This window comes from Sitodiplosis mosellana, unplaced genomic scaffold, assembly GCF_009176505.1.
Source record: "Sitodiplosis mosellana isolate CC-2019 unplaced genomic scaffold, AAFC_SMos_1.0 Smas_scaffold_11, whole genome shotgun sequence".
Taxonomy (NCBI): Eukaryota; Metazoa; Arthropoda; class Insecta; order Diptera; family Cecidomyiidae; genus Sitodiplosis; species Sitodiplosis mosellana.
The window spans coordinates 2,552,572-2,575,611 of NW_022595253.1; the positions used below are offsets into that span (position 1 = coordinate 2,552,572).

A 23,040-nucleotide genomic window follows, 5' to 3' on the forward strand; every position below is an offset into this window, starting at 1 on the left:
TCAATGGAAATCAAGAACAAGAAATGACTAAGATGTGATAAAAGTAGGATGAATGGCGGAGCAATTTTCTGAATAAAATTGCATTAATCCATGTCAGACATTGCGTATGGCTTACAGGGGTTTTCAAAAGGCTTGTGCAAAACTGTACAAATACTAATGGTCTGAAGGTGCATGAATTCACATGAGAATACACTTGAGCCATTGTAGTGTGGTGTATTTGTTGGAACAATTTCTACTGCACGTTGTTTTATTGAGCCATAACTCAAAAACATCGTGAATCGTAAACATACGAACAGCGAGCATAGCAATGCTACGTCGTAGCATAGATGGTGTTTCATTTGATTTTCGAAAAAAAAAAAAACATAAAACCGCTATGTTATTTCTAGACACGAACGCTATATTTCGATGTTCCCTGTAAATGTACACGTTTAAAGTATGGCAATAAGCTATCTTCAAAGTTCCATTAACGCTCAACATGAGTATGCCAAAGAGCTCACGCTCCATAAAGTTGTATGATCACCTTGTATGCATTCTGATTGTTTGGTATCGGTTTTATGTTATCAGTGAGTGTGTGTTTTTTTCTCATAATTCTTTGCGTCTGATGCTTTTTTTTCGTATTAATGATATGAATAGACTTTGCCATCACCATCCGCCCTACCTAATATCCACATAACGAGAAAACTGTTTAATTGCACACATCATACAGTGGTCTCTTTGTGAAAAGCTAATTGAAAACAGTTACATTCCATCTGTTGTTTGCAGACGTTGCTCAGCTGAACACAGCATCATTTCCAATACGGTCGGTTTGGTCCATTGTGTATGTGTATGTGTCAATTGTTGGCTAAATTATTGTTTGATTTGCAAATCTATTAAAAAATCCTGTGTATTTCGTTTGTGATTTATGTGTTTTCACTTGCATTTCGCCTAAAATCATATTAATTGGTTTTAGTTTTTAATAGAAAAAAAATTAATTTGTGCTGCATTTGCCTCTGGCATATTATGCAATTTGTGTCTGGAACTGATCTCAAATCAATTACATAATCCTGTATATCGGTGGCAACGGTGAAGAGAAAAAAAAATGCAATTCAAGTGAAACATACATACAGTGTTTTGAGTTCGATAAGCTGCAGATCACAACAGTGTCGAAATCGATTGACTAGATTGATACACGGAAATTGATTTGATTCTACACATATAACACGTACGAGACATATTCACTTCCTGGATTGGTACACATATTTTCAGTTGCATTGAGCCGTACATCACTTTTCTGCATCTCGTTGCGATTCGAACGCCGTGCGCGCGCTCACACGTTCACGCTCACGCATACACGTCTTGCGACAATATGTAAGTGCATAGAAAAAGAGAATCGATGCTTGGCTCTAGCTCACTTATGCATGAAATTGTGTTTGTTGTGTATAAGACAAAGAGCGAGAAAAAAGAAAATGTTGGAATAGAAAAAAAAACTTTCACATGATTGAGTATCTCCCGACATGGAGCGCTCACGCTCGAACGATAGAAAAAAAATTTGCGCGCGTGCGCTTGTGCGGATTGGTTTGGTTTTGGTTCGCACACGAAAAAAAAGTTGTTTGCATCGAAAGTGGTACGATTTAAGAAATAGAGTAATGTTCGTGTTCGGTAGCTAGGCACATACAGAAGATAGGCGAAGAGATGGTAATGGTTTTGTGTTGCATTATGCATGCATTGGCGCATTTTATATGCTTGTGTGCCGCTGAGTCGGTGTGTTACGTGCAACATAAAAATGGGCTTACTAATGCAATTGCAATAAATCCCAAGCACAATTGGACTTTCATTCAGCGAACACGGCACATATATGTACACACATACTGTTTTTTTTCTCACGCAAACGCGTTTAGAAAATACAATGAACATGTGCAAATGATACCAGTACCATCGTGCAATAGCGATAGTCTATGTCTTATTTTTCTTTGTTTTTCTCTCTCTTATGCTTTGTTGCTTTCATTCACAGAACCCAGCATTAAAAAGGGAAGAAAAAAAACATCAATTGCGTTGTACTTCGAACTCCCCGAGATAAAGAGAAGAAAAACCGGTCAGAATGCGTGTGCGCGATGAACAAAGTCTCGAAACAACATCCAAAGTGATCAATGCGGAATTTCAGAAGGCACGCTGGTGTCTTCGTCCCGACACCAACAACAATGACACCAATAATAATGAATTACTCACTGGCGATGACTTATCCATTGATCGATCATCCATCAAATCGTTTTATCGCAATGCCTGCATTCTGGTCACTGGTGGCACCGGTTTCGTTGGCAAAGTCTTACTCGAAAAATTGCTGAGAACGTGCGACTCGTTGCAATGCATTTACGTGCTGCTGCGCTCAAAACGTGAACTAAGTAGTGAAGAAAGATACCATGAACTCATTCGGAATCCGGTAAATGGCAATTGGAATTGTTTTTTTTTTCGATTTTACAATTGACACCCAGCAAACCACTTACTTTTTCTTTTCAATGGAAAAATACTGAACGAAAAGAAACGGCCGTAGACCGATTCACTTTTTCTTTTTCGTTGAAAATTTCCAGAAGAAAAACTTAACGGTTGATTTCTTTACTTAGGTGTCGATTTAAGTTGGCTAATTATACCCAAATAGAAATTAGAATAAGAAATTTTTTCGTGTAATGCTTTTATCCTTCATTAGGTATTTGATCGAATTCGTGAATCGTATCCGGAGCGGCTGCAAAAAATCATATTCATTGCCGGTGACATTTCGAAAGCAAATATCGGCGTTTCCAATGCCGATCTGCAAATGCTCAAGGAGAATGTGAACATTGTTTTCCATTCGGCGGCAACCGTGCGATTCGATCAGAGCATAAAGGAAGCGGTCAATTTGAATACGCTTGGCAGTATGCGACTTTGGGATTTATGTGCTCAAATGCAAAAACTACGTAGCATCATACACGTATCGACTGCGTACACCAATCCAACATGTTCGAATGTAGGTGAACAAGTATACCCGCCAAAAGTGGCTATGGATTTGAATACGTTCATTAAATGCGCCGATGCATTGCCAGAAGATTTGGTTGTTAAAATTGCCACTCATTTACAAGTAAGCATTTGTGTCCATTGATTCTTTATCAAAACGAAACATTCGAACAAGTAAATATGTCAGTTAAGACAATAATTGATTCGTACGAAAATTCCATTTGTGTAAAAAAAATTGAGAACTCGATAAAGATTCTCTTCATTAATTTAAATATTTTGATTGAGTTAATCACAAGTTGATTACACAATCACTGTTGTCGAGATTAAAATAATCGTGCTTTATTAAAATAATCACATATTAATTTCGAAATATTCATTCATGTTTTCTTCTCTTTCAGGGGAGTCATCCGAATACATACACAATCACAAAATCGATGGCTGAACAAATGGCAACGGAATATCACCACAAATTACCCATAACAATCGTACGGCCATCGATAGTAACCTGTTCATTAGCGGAGCCATATCCTGGATGGGTTGATAATGTGAACGGAATAACTGGCATCATTATGGAAATTGGACGTGGAACGCTGAGCAGCATCATGTGCGACAATCGACTGGTGCTCGATGTCATTCCCGTCGACATCGCGTGCAATATGATTATAACAGCCGCTTGGCTAAGCTACTTTAAGCCGTAATTTTCTCTAATTTCCTCTAATTTCTTTACCTGTTTGCAACAGCAATGCAGGAAAAAGCTAATTTTTTTTCTTATAAACGGTTTCGTTTGCATTTTCAGAAGCCCAAACATTCGTGTGTACAACTGTATATCGGGTCAGTTGAACCGATTGGATTGGGAGACGTGTCGTCGAAAAGTGTTAAAATATTCACGTATTTATCCTAGCAAATATGTAATGATGTATCCGAATTTTTCATATCGAACCAATCGATTCGTACACCTTTTCTATGAGATTTTTTTGCACTTTTTGCCGGCCTATTTGTACGATTTCATACTTCGGTACAAGGGAATGAAACCGATCATGTTCAAAATTGCCAGACGATACAAAACGGCTGCGGATACTGGGGAATTTTTTGCAATGCATGAATATAATTTCGCCGTGGAAAATGTAAAAGATTTATTGCATGAGATTTCGAATGCGGACGATGGAGATGAATTTAAGTGTGATGTCAAGCAGCTGGATTGGGATGAATATTTGAAGAGCTATGTGTGTGGTATTCGAAAATACATTCTCAAAGATGATGATTCCACCTTGGAACGATCACGTCGCACCCTTAAAAGGTACACACAATTAAAGACAAACCATCAATTTTAACTAATTGCTTGTTGTATTTTTAGGTTTTTCGTTAATATTCATTTCAATTTTACATTCACAGATTGTACGCGCTCAAGCTTATCCTACAAACCTTATTTTTCGGCACAATTGGATTTATCATTTACAAAATACTTTTCTAAAAGCACTAAAAAAAATACTCTCAGCATTCTCTTATTCAAAAATGTCTTCTAAACGCGAATAGAATTAAATTACCTTAAAACTGGCTTAACAATTTTTATCTCAACTTTTTTCTTTCTCTCTTCTCTCACTTTCGATAATTTAAAAAAAAAATTATCCAGTTAAAATATAAAAAAAAACACACATTAAATATAACGGTATTAAAATGAAAAAGCCAATGAATTTGTTTTACTGCTGGTGCGTGTGATTGTGTTCTCAAATCTAGTCTCAAATTCATTCCATTCCAGTTTAAAGTACAAGTCAATCGTGGAGTCTTTTCTCATTATTCACATGTGTGGAAATCAATGGATCCACTTTGTAGCCCAAATCGATGGAAGCTCGAATGTGCTGCATCAAATTGATTGATCCATTTCGGATGCCCTCTTGGGTGAGCAACTCGCGCAGAGTTTCTTCACGATTACAGAACAACACATGATTCGATGAAATGAAGTGATGAAGATTCATATCCAAATTTTGCAAAATTAACACCTGCTTCTTCCGGTGCAAATCGTCGGCAAGACCAATGATGCCCTGTAACGAAGTAACGAAGGAAACGGTTAGATTTTTGTCGATTTTATGTTTAAAATTTTTGTTGGTGAATTCTTTAGAAATAATTCTAAGCAAAAAGAAACAATTGGAACGTTTTTAAAGAAACTGAGAAGAAGGAAATATTTTATCCTCACCTGGGCCGATGTGTAATCCAATCCATTGAATTTCGTACAATCGACAACGGCTGGTACTTTATATTCAGCAGCTGAAGCAGCTTTGTTAACGGTTTCTCGCAAATGATCGATGCCCGGGAAGAACATTCCAACATTTGGCACAATGCGAATGTATTGCATGTTATCCAATTCGTCAATTTTAACGACGGTTTCAGGTCGAGCCCACATGAACAGCAAGTGCAATATATTCAAAACGACACCGCACAACAAACCAATCTCAACACCCGTACTCAAACAGGCAATCAAACAGGCAAGCCAAGCAATGAAATCACGTCGATTTTTTCGCCACAATTGAACGGGCAACTTAAAGTCTATCTGTAATGGGAGAATGGATTCATTGGAATAACCGATTAAAAAAACAAAATTCTTCACACCGAAAGAAAAAAAACGAATTTCAAATTATTAATCACCGTACCATAAACATAACAGCTATCACAAGAACTGAGGCCAATGTTGCTTTTGGAATGAAGTAGAAGTATGGTGTAAGTAAACTTAACGATAAAACAGTCATAATACTTGAATAAAGACCAGCCATTGGAGTCTAGAATGAGAATTACAAAAAAAGAGACAATAATGTTAGTTTGATTCATTGAATTCATTAGAAGTGACATAAAATGATGAAAATAACAATTTACCTTGACACCGCTGGTATGTGAGACAGCTGATCGGGTGAATGCACCGCAGGTCGGCATTGATTTGAAACATGAACCGATGATATTACACAAGCCCAATGTAATCATCTCTTGCGATGCATCGACAGCTAATCCAGTTGCTGTAAAAGAAATAAACAAATGACATGAACAAATAGTTTGCAACCTTTGACCATTCTGTGGTTAAAAAAATAGCTCACTGAATGCTTTCGCAATAGCAACGTTTGCTAGAACCGCAACCAAAGGCACTACAATGATACCGGATCCGAGCTCAGCACACACTTGTGTAAATGACAATGTGCTATTGTGGTAGGTGACTTGGAATGGCGGCAACGAAATCTCGGGCATTCCCGGCTCAACTTTGCCTGTTAAATGACAAACGATTCAATTCCAATTTATTTATTTTTTTGCATTACATTTTTTAATGAAAAGTACACGCTAAATGCGAACATCAGAACAGTAGCAATTATATTGTAATTTAAATTATTATTGTTCATTCTGGCTTTTGTTTGTGACTTAAATATTTTACCTGACAATTTGAATGGCGGCATGTGACTAGCTGTCCAATTGTAACCGATCGCTGATGTTATCAATACAATGAGCGCATTTCTCGAGATACTGATGTACCAAAGGCTCTTTTTGATGATTTGCCCGCGTCGTGTGTCATCATTTACTTTGATCTCTTTGATTTGCTGTAACAATATGAAATGGAGGTTAGTTGTTTTGTTCAAAAAATGTCATGTCGGATGTAGTTCAAGTCCATATCATTGGTTAGAAAATAATTCCGAATCCAAAAGATGTAACTCAAACAAGCGAAAACACTCAAAATGTTTGGAATACAGTCAAAAATCAAACACAAGAAATAAATGCAATCCTTACACGAAGTGCAAGCAAAAAGATGCAACATCCGACTGCCAAAACTGCATCCCAAAAAACGCTATCTTCCAATCGTTCAATCAGCATAATAACGGAGTCAGCAAAACCTTTTGACGAATACTCGATTCCAAGTAGATTTTTCAACTGTGCACCAATTATAATTAGCGATGTGGCCGATGTAAATGCACTGGTAACAGGAACTGATATGAAATCAACAATAAAACCTAAAAAACAAACAAGCAATGTAATTCAAAGTGTTAAAAATATACAAAGTGGAAGTAGTAGTATGTGGGGGGAATGTCATTGGTATCTCAATTTCGTATGCGGCAACAAAAACAAAAACATCAACACCCAGTCTAATCACAATTCGCATGTCTAATTTCTACTAATTAAATTATCATTTACGTTGATTAATTCGAATGAATAAGCGTAAAAAAAAACAAGTCAATGCAGATAAATGTCAACACCGTGCGCACAACAGAAACAAAAGGTGTTGCAATGAAATTTATTTTGCATCAGAATCCGTGCCGTGTGTTAGGTAAACCGACTGAATGAAAATGAAAATTGGAATTCTGAGCGTTGTTGAATGGCGGCGTACAAACGAGACTTACCTAATTTTAACACACCCATAGCGAGTTCCACACAGCCGGCTAAAAATGCCAAAATAATTGCGAATTCTGGCGGCTTGTCAACTGTATATTGCAACGTTAACTGGAATAGAAACAACGCAATAAGTAATTGTTGAAGTCTTGAAACTAAAAATAGAAATCAAGATCAAAAATAGACGAAGAAAATGGAATAAAATGCTTACAAGTGCCATGAGACTTGTCGGCCCGATTGAAACTTCTTTTATTGTACCGAAGAAGACATAAATAAATGCCCCTGAAACGAAACAATAGTAATCAAAGTGTTTTCATTATTATTTGATTGGAAACACTTTTCAATCGCTTTATTTTTGCATTTCGTGTGCAAATCGTGAGTCTCTATCGTTTATTATTATTATACCTATGAACGCTGCATATAGACCATAGTGACTGGGTAGTTGTGCGAGTGCGGCATATGCAATCGCTTGGGGTATCATCGTCAAACCGAGAGTGACACCCGCAATCAAATCGGAGACGGCGGTGATTTGATCATAATTTCCAATCCACGATAAAATATAAATGCGCCGACACACCAGCTCTTTCCAGTTTTTGTGTATTTTGAGTTGGATCGGTTTCGGCGGTGGTTTCTCATTATTCGGCTCACGTATACGTAACTTTACCGATTCAGAGTCCGTTTCATCACCCACTGCAAATAAAATAAAAAGCAGAAAAAAAACATTACGGTTATTTTTATTCGAAAAAAATATGTAAGATTGCAAACTATTAAACAAGACAATATCAATGAACAAAACAAAAACAGTCAAAGTGAATGATTTAATCGTTATGTGCGCACATTTATTGCAAATTTCTTATGGCAATTCACCCTTAAGCTCATAATTTATATGGAATTTAAGTGATTACATCAAAGCAGTGCATAGCGGCAGATTGTCTGCCACGTCACTTGACGTATTCACCATACTATGAACGACGGAGAAGAAGAAAAAAGGCAACAGCTCCGTGTTTTCGATTTTCTTGATACAAATTGCATCTTGCAAATAATTGAGGAGAAACAAGCCCACAAAATGAGTTCACACACACACGCGCGCGCACATATCGCAATGTGAGCAATTATGGGATTTTTCATCAACTTATAAACCAGTTTATGTGCGAATGAACAAGTTTTCAATTTCGTTTAATTACAAGCCCCTTTCTTGTGCCGAACAGGCACATTTAAGCGATATGATCATCTGAAATCCACTAATTATGCTTGGCTAAGATCGCTGATTTATGTCGAAAAATCCAATTGAAGTTTCACTTTACCACCAGGTAGGGAATGTTTTTTTCCCGCTTCCCATCGACAATAACGGCAGCGATGACGACAAGAGAAAATCTCCAATTATGGGGCATTAGTCGTTTAACGCTCACTTGCCGTATTCAATACTTCACTCATTGATTTATTAGCGACTTTTTATGAAAATTTTGATTCAATTGATCTTCTCTCTAAATAGCGCACGATTTCGGCGTAAGCGATTGCAAGTCGAGAAGAATCGTATCGATTCAATCACTTGAAAACAATCATCAACGAACGTGGATATGATGAATATCCGAGACGAGAGATGCTCTTTGTTCGACTTAAATGAATTTTAGAAAGTACAAATCTCATCGATCATCAACCCATTTCATTAGCACTAAACTTGTTTAAATGGCGGTTAAATGGGTATATTTCGGTATTCACAAAAAAAAAAAACCGCGATCACACTCGAGTGTAATGAACTAATCGAACTGTATTTCTTTGTCTGTTTATGAAATCTCACAACGAATTTATCACATCCAGACATCAATTATCGTTATTTTTGGATCAAAAATAAAAATAAATTTTATTGCTTTACCGACACTCGTGCATAATTTAAGTGCTGCTTGATAATGCACACGATCAATATTAATACGTTCGTATACATTTCAATATATAATTACAAATAATTAGCAAATACTGAGAAAAATCTCAATGAATTCTGCTATAAAATATGCAGTTGCGTGTTTTTGATTTGGCCCTCTTTTGTTATAGATTTTTTGCGATTCTAACTATGAAACTTGAATGGAATAAAACAAAATGAGGCGTTCCGTCTTTAGAGCGAACTTTTTTTCAGAAGATAATTATTCCGAAAAATTAAGAAAAAAAATTTAATGAATTTAATTTAAAAAAAAAAACAATCATTTTATATTGGAAAATACTCAAACAAATTCTGTCATCAAATACTATGACTGTATCAGGCGCTAGATCTCAAGATGATGTATGCAAATTGTATACAATTCAAATAACAAATCCATAGCACACGACCAAAATATTCTTGTCACAATCAACGGTCGCACAAAATTTGCACAATTAATGAATTTAACGATAAAAAAAACACCACATAAACTGCTGAATGAATAGACGGTGTCATGTTTTTTATATTTCAGTGGTTTTTCGATTTTCGACGCCTAATCGTTTTATTGACCGCCCATAAAAGCTGCCACTCAATGTGGCTGCATCATCGCTATCGAATTTTTAAGTGTTATAGCTTCTAATCGCAACCCACATCTGATTCTAATTCCCACATCTTATCCAAAATTTTGATTCCAAATAAGGGGTTGTTCCTTCCTTATCGACGCCGGAGCTGTCATAATTTATGTAAAAAAAATTCTATTGTTCAAATGTCTCAAGATGGCAATTCTCCGTTGGAGTGAATCCGAAAAGGATTGATTAATTTAATCAATAAGGTGAGATTGGCATTTAAAGTTGATATAAATAGCATGTTACAGCTACATATAGGCATTATGATGTGTTATTTTTTTTTTTAAGTGCGCAAAAATCACGCATTCAAAGTCATATTAGCACAAAATCCTGTTTTGTTCAAAATTCATTCAATGTTCGACTCAAAGCCGCAGCAGCATCGATGAAGGTACAAACAAGATGGCTTGAATGATGCACACGTGCGACTTCGATTTTTGACAAACAAAACTTCGTGTTTCATCGCAGATTGGCAGCGGGCAAAAAACATTTTTTGTGCGAATAAAAAGTGTGTGCAAATCCCTTAAGACAATGACTTCTGCGAAATTCAATTGTATCATGCACTGGCGCGAGCGGATTTCAAATGTTAAATTGATGGAAGTAGCCTTCAACACGGCAAGAATTTTTCGCATTGGCTTAATAATTACGCGGCATTTTTTCTTGCGGCAAATCGACAGCTTTATTAAATGGTGTCTTTTGTGTGTGTGTATGATTGGCCAAAGTGTTTTGTTGTTTTAGATTCAAAGGGATCATTTATTTACGCCGTTTTTTCTTCTCTTGCAGTGAATGTTCAATTTAACATTGTTTGATACAAAGTATGCTAAATTTTAGCTCCTTGAATGTTTAACCGTTGAAACGAAACGAAATGAAATAAACCACACGCAAACCTTCTCTCTTCTTTCCGCTCTTCGTTTATTTATCTGATCTCTGAAAATCCGGCGATCATTCGGATTATAATTAAGAAATGTGCACGAGTACGAATAGCCACATATTTTTTTTTTTTTTGCTCGACCGGTGCATTTGAGTTGATAATAATGATCCAACGTGCTAAAACATTTCCAAAGCAAATTAGGCCAGCAACTTTTTTTTTCTCTCCTAATTAATTAGGCATCGTCATTGATTGACGGTTCAAATAGCAAAACCATGCGAACCGAAACGAGTACAAAACACCGATCTCGCACAACACAAACACCATACGAAAAGTGCACTCCGTTTATGTGCCTTATGAATGTTTTAATATCAATTAAAAACAACAGAGAGAAGAGAAATAAAAAAACGCGACCAATACAATCATAGCGATTGTGTTAAACTAAACCAGCCGAAGACCTTAGATCTTGCATGTAAATTGATTTTCATGGCTTTTTATGTGGCTCTTTCAAACACCCAATACACACTTTGCGTGCATGAAAAAGAGAGCAAAACAGATGTAAAAAAAAAAAGAAAATTAAAACCATAGAATGATCGTGTGTCTCGAGATTCGAAAAAAACAACAGCAGCAACAAAATCAGAGATAGAGAGAAAAAAAAATCAGGCGATTGTTTTCAGTCAGCTGTGCAAAGTTGTTGTATTTCACAGTATACAGTATAGACAAGCATAGATAGTCTGAACAACAAAGACTAGTTGAACAAAATCGATAATTTTTAATAAAACAACAAAACTGCGACAAACTCAAAGCGTCGCACTGACTGACTGACTGCACGCAAAAGGTAACTTGGCGATCAACGTTACTGATACACTAATTTCAATGAACAAGACAGAGACACCGACGGAGGGAGGGAGAGAGCGAACTGGAAAAAAAGGTACAACATCATATTGAAATTTCATGGTTCAGTTGCGTCGAGTCACCTTAGTCTAGCTAAATAAACGATATGTCAGTCATTAGGCGTGCAGCCACATAAACTGGCCATTTTCCGATCCGATTAATTATGTTATTAATTAAGACAAGCGACTCAACTTCAAAGACAAGTTGCTGGTTTTTTTTTTCTTCATTGCATCGGCTAGAACTGGCGACTGGGTGAAAGAGAACGGACCAAAAAAGAAAACAAAAGTCGAAATGTCTGCACAACAACCGAACTACAAACGATCGCTCATTAGTCAGAGTGCGTCTCGATTTTATTGTTTTTTTTTTCCCAACGATCGTGCCGATCACTTTGACTTTCAAATCTTTTAAACAGAAAAAAGCGATTCTAATCGCAATTTAAATAATGTCCCAGCTACTCCGTGCACTTTAACGCCTGCGATACTCGGCGGGGAATCCTACCTGCACAATCTCATTATTATGCAAATGTTGTGCTTAAAATACCTAGAAAACACGGCTCAACAAGTAAATCAATTGTATCGCTCGGAGAGTTTGTCTCTTTTGTCATTCAAATAAATCACAATACGTGGCGTTGAACGCAACAAATTATGAAAGAAATTTGTTGAACATTCGCATTTTGTGTTAGTTGAATTGTGTTCTGAAAATCGCAATTCTGCGAACTGAGCGCGATGTCAACATCAACAACAATGGTAGAATCGAATGTTAACACACCAAAGAAAAAAAAACTTAACTCAGCATGTGTAATGCACACATCAATCCGGTTTTTGGTACAATAAATAAAACACACATAATTTTTTTTTTGATCACGTGAAATAATGATTCGTTCTTCGTTCAATCGAGAGAGAGAGAGAGAGAGAGAGAGAGCGGTATGATCTTTTTTCGCTGCCTCTCATCGCTTTTGGCCATATATCATTTGGAATTCTCGTCGCATTCATGACACACCACAAAGCTACGATCACTCAACCGTACGCATATGAAATTGTGAACATACTTGAAAAGCAATATGAAATAAACGGCAATACAAAGTGCTTATTAATAACATCATGGAACATTTTTGGCGTGCTCATCAAGCGCGTTTTGCGGTATATAGCACACAAAATCGCCAATATTGATGATGGGTTATCGTTTGTGTCGGACTCGATAGTCTGAACATATACATTTTCTCAATGCAACAATTTATTCACATAATCGGTGATTCATGTGTATCGATCGGTTTTTCGGTAGTCATTAGATAAATTTTGTGAACTTTTCGTGAATCGCATTAAAAAGTTTGCTATCACCGACTCAAGCGCATCATTTATTTGCATATATACCATCATTGCTTAATGAAGCTCGCTCATATTTTTATGAAATTTTTACGAAGTGTTTTTTCTCTCTCTCTCTCTCTCTCTCTCTCTCTCTCTCTCAATCTATGCACCTACCATGGGGTTATTTATCATCAATCAATTTTTTCGGCAGCATTGATTAGAATTGCAAACGGAGTTGTGAGGATATTTTTTTGTTGGTCTGTATCTATGCACGCGTACGTGCAAATGATGGTGTGGATTTTTGCATAAGACTGGAGCCATTTATCAAATCGACCCGATCGAAAGGTATTAATATGTACTACGTAATAACTTCACCTGATAGTAAAGATTCGTTTTCATCACAGGCGTCATTGAGTAACGCTTTTGGCTCTGTGTTTCTCTCTCCCTCTCTCTCTCTCTCTTTCTGTGTGTGTGTGTGTGTTTTTTTTCCCCTCGAAACCGAATATTTCTCGTTTGTACCAGTTTGAAATTTTCTCTTATTGGCTTTTCCATTGCGCAAAAAATAAAATGTTAGACTGTTCACAGGTCGGTGATCTCCCTTTTTATTCGATCGTTTTTTTTATTTCATCTGCTACACTTATGTTGAATGTTTTTAGATGAGGTGATATGTAAAAATTGGCACACAAAAAAATAGCAATAAAATTAAGTTTTACGATGAAAAGATTGTCTTCAATAAATAATACGAAGGAAGTATCGAATATGATCATCGGCATCGATAAATTTCAGTTTATTCAGCTGAATGCGGCTGAATGCCAAATCATATTCAATCAAAACGTACTACAAATGTGTAATTTCATTAAAATTTATGAATTTCTCTGATCGAGAACCGCCCGTTTTCATTGACAACAACACTTGAGCAAATAAATTGCGACATATATTTTTTTGCGAAGGAAAAACAAACCGAATTGGTGATTTAGTTCACGCATTTTTCGATGAGAAAAAAAAATTGGTGTTTTATAAATGAAAACAAAAAAACCGAAGCCGACATTCCAATCTGATTATAGGTTTGGTGTCTGTGCCCGTTGCATCCTTTATTTATTTCTTGGAGAAACCATTCGAAATTCCACCGAAAAAAAGCACGGCGATAACGAAGGCATGTGTGTGTGTGTGTGTGTGCTACTGAAACCGTGATTGAAGCTTCAAAACGAAAATGAAGAAATCATTCAGCGTGCTAAAAATATCGCATCACGTCGAAAGAAAACGTTATGATTGGCAACACGTTTGAATGTAATTAATTTTATTTATTTCTCTTTTTTTTTTCGTTTATTGTTTCCGTATATGAGTTTGTAAAACTCTCACTGCTATATGTCATATTTAGTAGCACAGCGTCAATAATATCGTGTTTGTCGCATGTTGGATATATACGTATAATTTGTCGGTGTGGAAACAATGAGTCGGAATCGTTAAATATTCATCGACACATTCCGGAACATAATTTTCGTAGTAGTAAAGCTTCATAAACAACACTTGATAAATGAATTTCAATGAGTCAAATATAATAATCGCATATACAAATTTCCATATGAATTGGTGATGGCAATGAAAATGCTTCGGAAGCAAAGACAGAAAAGAAACAAGCAGCAACGACGACGTAACGCGAGTAACTCAAAAAAAAAAGAATCAAATCGTTTGAATCACACACACAGAGCCATATAAGCACCGAGAATTGTACGCGGTCTTTAAGTTTAATATAGATTGTGTAACGTTCTTAAACAAAAGTAGAAATATAAATAATTTTTGTGTGTACCGAATGCATGATTTTTCTGGCCTCGTTTTGCAACATTTTCAAGTTCAAGCGTAACGCCAACGTTATTATCCATAATATGAGTTGTTGTCAGCGATCAGCGGCGGCCAAAGAGCAACCATACAAAGAATTTGCTTCTCTGTTCTTTTCCGTTGTTGTTGTCGTCGTAGTTTTCGTTGCGGTTGCAATGATGCAATGGAATTGCTTGTTTACCGTTATCAAGCAACAAAATAACGTATATTCACCGATTCAATTTTACCGATGTTCACTTCTTTTTACAACCTAACTTTTGTGTATCACTCCAATTTTATTTGTTGTAAATTTTCAGTCAATTTAGCGATACAATCAGTTTTTCCATTTATATAAATTCAATATGCATAAATTTCGGAACACCAACAAAAAAAGAGGCAATCACATTGTGAACACACACACACGCATGAAACAGGTGAAATTTACGTTTGGAACACAATCAACATAATCGAACGCGAAACCAAAAAAAAAAAAAACCGATAAAGTTAACGTTTCTCCAAATAAGTGTATAGTTTTTTTTTTTGATATTCCAGTCAGCGAATTGTAGCTCAATGGTACAGTGAATCGGGAACATTGAATTTGAAACACAACAACAGAAAAATGGTCTCAATGAATAACAGTTTGTGTACAATAAAATGAATTCAACACACCAAGCACAAACAACAACAAAATTTATTAGCTTAACAAAATACCGTTCAAATCGATTGGATAAAAAAATTATTTGACTAAATCAATTAAATTATTTAGGTGAACGCATGTAAAATTTAATTAAATATTTCTTATTTCATTCTCTTTATCTCGTTTTTTTGCATCGAAAATTGAAGAAAAAAAATCGAACGAAACGGAACATCAACGATAAAATTTTAAAATGATAAATAAAAAAAAACAAAAACGACACTCGCGAACGAATGAATGTGTTGTATATGTGGTGTTTTGTTCGGAACAGAGCTTCGGCTCGTTGTGAGGTGTTTTATACTACGTTCGTTCAGTCACTAGCCCGATTTAAGAACTGACCATTTGTAGACATAAACTGACAAATATAAAAATTAAAAGTGATCGTTTTCGGAAATTTTGATCACTCGTCGTCGTCGTCGTTGTTGTGTTGTACGTATGACGTTACCGTCGAAAAAAAATCGGTACGATGGTATGGGTGCGTCGGTGAAAGAGCGGCTATGCACAATGAAGCTTTTGCACCGTTTGTGAGAGATATTCGTAATTGGTTTTTCGTTGTTTCGGTTGTTGTTGTCGTACGATGTGTGCGCTTGTGTGCGTGTTATGTTCGCTCATCGTTCGCAACTCCGAATGCGTTCGCAACGTTCGCAGATTGCCGATTGTTTTGGAATTGTGAATGTGTACGTGTTGTCAGTTGTGCGCTTGCCATAGCACAACGCAACAAATCACATCGAATACGATTGATGAACTGAGAAAAAGATTATTATGAATATTTCTCTAGTCGATGTACGATCGTGTGTCTATGTGAGATGTCGTTCTCTCACACTCTCCATCTGTGTGTATGTCGATCGCAGCGCACAGAACGCAGCATGTCGATTGATTTATCCGAAAAGCGTTAAATACGACAATGTTTGTTGGTGTTCGTTTGCAATAGAACGAAAAGAAAGCCGCATGAGAAACAAGTGCATCGAAAGAGTAAACACCAACCGATTGAAAGAAGAAAGAAAGAAAAAGAGCGAGGGTTCGTATGTATGCAAAATATTGAACTTGAGCTGTGCTTGATTTAGTTATTGGCAACAAAACGTTTGACTAACGAAACACTGCTTAACCATGATCTATCTCCAACAATAAAAGAGTTAACCGAGTTATCTGTACATGTCGTTGCGGCGGCTTTTCAATTTGCATAATCAAGTGCAATACAATAAAAATCAAGTGCTTATGTAAAGAAAAACATTTTTTTTTTCTCCAATATGACCGAATTCAATCCTCCATTTGAGATTCATTTGTGCGTTGACGTCGACGGCTGTGTGTCATTGTGCGAGTCAGCCAGTGAGCATATGGACCGTCATTTAGTTGGCACCAATAACCACTTGATAAACAAACATCCAACAATAAAACGCTACTGACGATGAATGAAGAAAAAAAACACAATTTTTATGGAAATTTTTCACGGTTTTATGTTTGGTTTCACTCTCGGTACTTTATATTTGTTGGTTTATTTTGTGCTTGTCATTTCGTTTCGGGGCTTTTTGTGATATGTTAGCAATTCTGGACATTCACGCTATTCGGAGATATTTATCACTTGATATAAAAATTCATGCTTTATTCACATTCATATTTACTGTTGTTATGTGCGTTTTTCCGATGCGACAAGCGAACGGGATAGAAACAGAAGCAGAAATAGGAAGAGAGGGAAAGAGAGAGAGAGAGAGAGAGAGCATTGTGTCGATGGATGCGTGAAGCAAACGAACTTAGATTTTGTGAAGGTTTAGTACGTGTACGTTACACCGTGTGTGCTTTTGTTTCTCTCTCGCATTTCATGATCGCTGATTTACTAAGTTGATCTTTGTTTGTTGTGTTCCTTGTGTATTTGACAAAGTGGTTGCTTTACATAAAGAAATCGACTGAAACTCGTTTGCTGCCGCACTTCCAATGACTTTGCATCTATTTACCTGTTCCATTTGATATGTTTCACGTTTGTCACGAGTTGAACGCATCGCAGTGTGTCGAGGCAGAGAGTCAATAGCAAGCACAAATGAACAATATAACGATTGAAGAAAGAAAGAAAGACACAAAACTGATTCTATGCGTTCATTTGTGCGGATCAAGTGAACGTAATAATTGGAACGTAACTAGTATTCGCAACAAGTTAATGCCATGCGAGATATTGTTTCGGTCGACATTCAAAACAACGCGCCACAAACAACACACAAACAAACAAACATAGACAAACGCACTAACGTTCGCACGCACATCCAACTAAACGATCTCACCTTTCCATCCGTCCAACCTATTTCATGTTTACATATGATTTTAAAAATATGCATGTGAGCGAAATATGTTTATATTTCTCACTAGCGAGTACGAACGGGAAAAACCCAACGTCGATTGACAGCATAAAAATAGATGCCATTCGCAAAAGTGATAATTAGAATCAAAGGTATTTCTTTTTTTATTGTTGTTGTTGTTGTCAATCTTTTCGTGTGTTGTTGTCACAATACAATGTTATTCTTTTTACGTCATTCCACGCATTCACGTTTCCATGATTGTGCTGATTATTTTGCCTTTCAACTTTCAAACGAGAATTATTATTACAAAACGAAGCCGCCCCAATGCATGTCTTGTCGCATATATGCTATTTATTCTAGGAAAAGAAGGTGATATTCATTTGAGATTATGCATTCGGGCATATTCTTAATACATATTAAAATAGTCGTGATTTGTTTATACTTTGCACATGATTGGCGTTTGATTTATTAATCTATGTGTTGCATAAATTATAAGTGTTGCTATGGTTTGCCAGGTGCAACAAATGCATTATTCAAATTTGTTCAAAATGACTGTGAAAAAAAAAATTCTTAACCAATCAAATGACAATGCATAAAGCAGACAGACATGTTGTCACCACACGATCCAAGCAACACATTTATCAGCATAGCGATAAAATTACACGAAACATGTTTACGTTTGGTTTGTTTGATGGAATGTACTTTTCCGAAAAAATGATCATAACAACTCTGTCCAACATCAGATTACGCACATTATCAGATATTTTTGTATGGAAATTTTTCAACATAATTCTCGTTAAAAATTCCACAAGAAATCGCTTCTGTATTCAGTTGGCGCTAGTTTATCCCATTTATTTGCTAGCAGCCAATCTATCCACTTCAATTTGAATCAATATCAATTTTGTTTGATTGATGTTTCACTAAATGGAAATATATTTCTTTTAAATTGCAATGTAATATGACAAGTGACGCGTTACCTGTTTAACAGGATAATCTTAGACGTAAACTCAATTGAAATGCAAAGTGACAAACTGAAGTGACTATTCAACGAAGAAAAAAGAAACAATCAATGGAATGTGTCTGGATCGGCGGTGAAAGACGTAATAATTTAAAATATTTCAATAATTTGTGGATAAATAGAAATAAATTTTAATAGCGTCGTTGCAATAGGTGGGTTGTGAACAATCGAATACTCTGATTCATACGAGAGTTCCTCCATTGAACAATAAAAACCGCAATTCGAGACGCGATTTTTTCCTCGTTGTGGTGCTAATCAGAATGTTATTGCTGTTAAATTCACACATTTCGCTATTTTAATATGTCCAATAATTCCGAATGGAAACGTTCTAAAATGTTTGTCACATATTCCTAGAACACAGCAATCTATTGAAAAAACAGTAAATATTAGGTAAACAAATAAATCTGACGCCGGCTATTTCGTTGAAGCCATTGAATCTCATTAGCACTGATATTCGTTTTGGTCTTCGTACGCTTTTTTTTCTATCGCATTCGTGCGTAAAAGATACAGTTTTTTCTAGCATACTATTGACTTGAATTTCTATTTAGTATTTATTTTGGCTACCAGATTTTGTTCAGTGTCAATTTTGACTGTTTCGCCAATTCGGAAGCGAAATAACAACTGCAATGATTCCTCTTTTCATTTTTCTGTATTGTTATTTTAGAAGTACATAAAAATAATATCAGGTCAGAACCTGTTAAAATGTATACCAGTTATTGTTTTTAGTGCTGTTTATCAAAACCTGAACATCAATTTGGATTGAATCTCTCAATGATGCATCGAGCGAGAAATTTCCGGTGCTCGCCAAAATGCGCGAGCTTGTTTTCGATTTGCATGATAAAAATTCCAATTTATTCGGTTTCTCCGTGTATTTCACATCTCATTCTAGCAAATACCGTACACAAGTGAGAAATGAATTTTACTATATACAGACGCTCTCCATTGCATACAGCTAGCTACGCTCGAATCTCTCGTCATTATTATTAAATTAGCGGCAAGTTGCAAACACATGTTCCGCAAACCTTGGTTAAATATTCACGATTTAATTGAAATATTCGCGCGCTCGCGCGATTCTACCCATTTGATGTGAAATTTCATATTTAAATACAAAAAAAAGCTGTTTTGCATTGTTCTTTATACGTTTCTCGCTATTATCCTTATATCATAGTGTTTTGTTTTGTTTATTTTTTTTTTCGCGAAGAATGATTAATGCACGACAATCGAAATAGATTTCTGAAATTAGTCAACATTTAGAAGTAAGCGAAGAAAAAAACGGTTTGAATTAATAACTGAATGTTACAAAATGTATTAATAGCATTGTTCCGTTTGAATAATTACATTTCTAATTGGCGCCGTATAGCAAATAAACGATTCACGAATAGTTCCGATTATGAGGTCGATGAAGTATTGCATTCAATTGACACATTGTTCCTCAATTTACACCGTATTTTTTTTTTCGTTGTTGTTTTTGGCATGATTTCGATTCATTTTTTTTTGTTAGAAGAATATGTGTAAAATTGACATGAGTCATGCTACGTGCGCACATTTTACTTGGACAATTCGCAGTATTGGAAGTACTGGCCGGATTGGTTGACTCAAAATGTTAGCCACGTTGGCAATAATAAAAACCTGATGATTAATTCTTGTTAATTTGGTAGTTTTCAATCAAGAAAAAAAAAACTGGAGACAACAATAAAAAAACAAATGAAAACAAAATTTCAATACAAAAGGCATATTATTCAGAGTGAATATGAACTTTCATTAACGATCGCTAATTCATGTCGATATTATTTTTTGTGTTTGGTTTGAATAATGCGCAATATTGTTCAGAAACTATATTATCAACAAGTGTTTTCGAGTGGATGTTGTTTTTCATCATCTTCTTTTTCGAACCATCTCATTTTTGATGGGCTAATTATTAATGAATGCTCGCACAAAATAGCGACGGTGGCCATTATTGTGAGACATCAACATAAATTATCGAATAATACATCGTCAACAATTTGTGTGTTGCCATCTCAATGATATTTTTTTTCTCTTCCATTTATTCAAGCTCAGGGTCATACAATTGATCTGTTCAACACCGTACAATTATAATTGCTGGTGTATCAACCGGTAAATCCGATTAAATAGCATCCATTGTAAACTCTCGGTGGCTTTTTCATATAAATAAATCAAATAAAAGGAGGTTTTTATCAGCGAACAATGGCCAAATTGCCCGCGCACATTCCCGTGTTATTCGTTGTGTGTTGGATTTTTATTCAGCTGATTCGTGTATATAAATGTATCCGCAATTTAAATAGATCACAGGAAAGCACGAGATCAGGCACACACACACATACACAGAGACAAGTGTAGTGAGGGCACTTTCCAGTTTCAATGGCGGCGAACCGAATCACTTAAATCACAATGAGTTTTTACGCGTTTTTGTGCACTGTTGATTCTATATTCATGACTCGACTCGATTTGCTCATCTTTTTATACCTATACATTTCTGTTTTTTCTGTTCGAGATAGTGAGAAAGATTTTGTTCCTAGTTGTTGCTTATTGGATGGAATAAAATTCATTGCATACGTTATGAGTGGACGTAATTGTAAATATGGTTGAGTGAACAATGAAATGCTCGTATCCTCTTCACGTGATACTTCGTGGCCAATTGATTTCGTGCTAAATGACCGCAAATAGATGGACGCACGCGCGAGAGAGAGCGCTTTTCGCCTCGCTTAATTTTTTCAAATTGCTTTATTTATGAACACCAAGAATGGAATTTGTACGCCAATTTTTTGTCAAATTCGTTGTTTCCAAAAAATTGTATGTGTGTGTGGTAAGAACAAGGCTACATGTCGTGCTGCCTAACGGCAACAAGTCTGACGACAATCAGTTCATCTGTTGGATTTTTCTGTCTAAAATTAGTAGTATAGATATGTACATTTCGTCCAACCATAGGTAACAGAGGGGGGTTCATTTTCATGTAAAATGCTCCGCAGGGACAAGAGGGAAGAAAAAACCATAAATATCACGCATGCGCGAGGGGATAAGAAATTTCCCGACATTTACATGGAAAATGAATTTTCTCCACCTATAATTGAATGAAATATACATATCTATTTATGTAAATGAGCAAAAACAAAGCATGTTGAACTGAAAAAATTGTCACATACACAAAATCAAAATAAGAACAATTTGATTATTTTCGAATAAAATTTAATTCAAATGTTTTGATAATATTGGGATTTTATTATGTGATCAATCAACAATGCATTGAAAAAAAATTCACTCAACAAAAAAACAAATAGAGAAGAAAAATTGAATCGATGAGTCAAACAAAATCTGAAAAGTGAAACTAAAAATGAATCCAGAACAAATAATTGAGGCAACATTAGAGAGGAATTAAGAGATGACAGTAAATTTCGTCAACAGCATATTCAATCTTGGAGACATGCGGCCAGATAGATTTGAGACGCTGCTTCATAGCTTCATAGGCAATCTGAGGCCACATTTGCATACTTTCATCTCGACGGCAGCTGTTCGATGGGATCACACCCGTTATTGACGATATATTGCAAGAAATGCAGGAAAGTGAAACCGAAATTGAAACCGACAGTGAATAAAAAAAATCGGCTTGATTGCGAAAAATGTATTCTATTCTATTGTTTATGGAATTGCTCCAGCTGGGGCTATGTTTGATCAATTTGAATACACTTCATATTTGAGAAGGATCAATTTCGGGTCCAACTGGTAGTTTTTTTAATTTGGTTTGTTCATTAAATTGGAACAAGTTAACGGCAAAACAAAGAATTAATTACTTGTATCCTCAGTTTCCATTTTGCTTGAATCCTCAGTTTCCATTTTGCTTGAACCCTCAGTTTCCATTATCCTGCTTCCCAAAAAATATTCCAATCGTATTAACTTGAGTAGCGTTCGCTAATTCTTATAACTTGTTTTCGCGCCACTGATACAAAACCAACTGAACATTTTCCCCGAAAAAAGCCACTGGATTTATTATTGATTAAGCTCACTTTTAAGTGGTCGTCGAGCAACTGTCTGGATATTGGTTCAGTTATTAATTAAAGTACCGCGCGTATCACTTTGTTTCTTGAATCTTCAAATAAGCGGATGATAATTGGTGCGTCTTATCTCATTTTGAGCGCCGTTTATTTTGCAAACAAGAAAAATGAAATCTATTTTGGCGAGTGAACGAGAGCGAAAACGAGAGAGATAGAAAAGCAACGAGAATGACCTAGAGTGAACGAGATAGATAGAGAGAGAGAGAGAGAGAGAGAGAGAGAGAGAGAGAGAGAGAGAGA

General features: G+C 35.9%; 3 protein-coding genes across 5 annotated transcripts in view; 2 read left to right on the top strand and 1 right to left on the bottom strand.

The window, feature by feature from the left end:
* LOC129567293 (uncharacterized) overlaps nt 1-23,040 on the top strand; it is a 44,935-nt gene that overhangs the window by 10,791 nt on the left and 11,104 nt on the right. The gene's annotated exons all lie outside the window — the stretch shown is intronic.
* On the top strand, nt 1,059-4,495 carry LOC129567290 (putative fatty acyl-CoA reductase CG5065). The gene is made up of 6 exons (XM_055444007.1): nt 1,059-1,347; nt 1,991-2,416; nt 2,681-3,088; nt 3,363-3,658; nt 3,761-4,261; nt 4,357-4,495. Exons 2-6 carry the CDS (start codon nt 2,078-2,080, stop codon nt 4,433-4,435), a joined length of 1,623 nt encoding a protein of 540 aa, XP_055299982.1. The 5' UTR covers nt 1,059-1,347; nt 1,991-2,077; the 3' UTR covers nt 4,436-4,495.
* Nucleotides 4,290-23,040, bottom strand: part of LOC129567287 (sodium-independent sulfate anion transporter-like) — a 22,754-nt gene continuing 4,003 nt past the window's right edge. The window contains exons 1-11 of one of the 3 annotated variants that reach the window (XM_055443999.1): nt 22,540-22,973; nt 7,726-8,010; nt 7,532-7,602; nt 7,332-7,431; nt 6,724-6,944; nt 6,374-6,536; nt 6,045-6,209; nt 5,830-5,966; nt 5,610-5,735; nt 5,156-5,509; nt 4,290-5,003 (exon numbers count right to left, since the gene is read on the bottom strand). In XM_055443999.1, the coding sequence (XP_055299974.1) occupies nt 4,734-5,003; nt 5,156-5,509; nt 5,610-5,735; nt 5,830-5,966; nt 6,045-6,209; nt 6,374-6,536; nt 6,724-6,944; nt 7,332-7,431; nt 7,532-7,602; nt 7,726-8,010; nt 22,540-22,606 (1,959 nt within the window). In that variant the 5' untranslated portion in view covers nt 22,607-22,973 and the 3' untranslated portion in view covers nt 4,290-4,733. Of the gene's footprint in view, nt 5,004-5,155; nt 5,510-5,609; nt 5,736-5,829; nt 5,967-6,044; nt 6,210-6,373; nt 6,537-6,723; nt 6,945-7,331; nt 7,432-7,531; nt 7,603-7,725; nt 8,011-14,728; nt 22,974-23,040 lie in introns of those variants that run through there. The other 2 variants (XM_055443998.1, XM_055443997.1) reach the window with 2 other exon arrangements.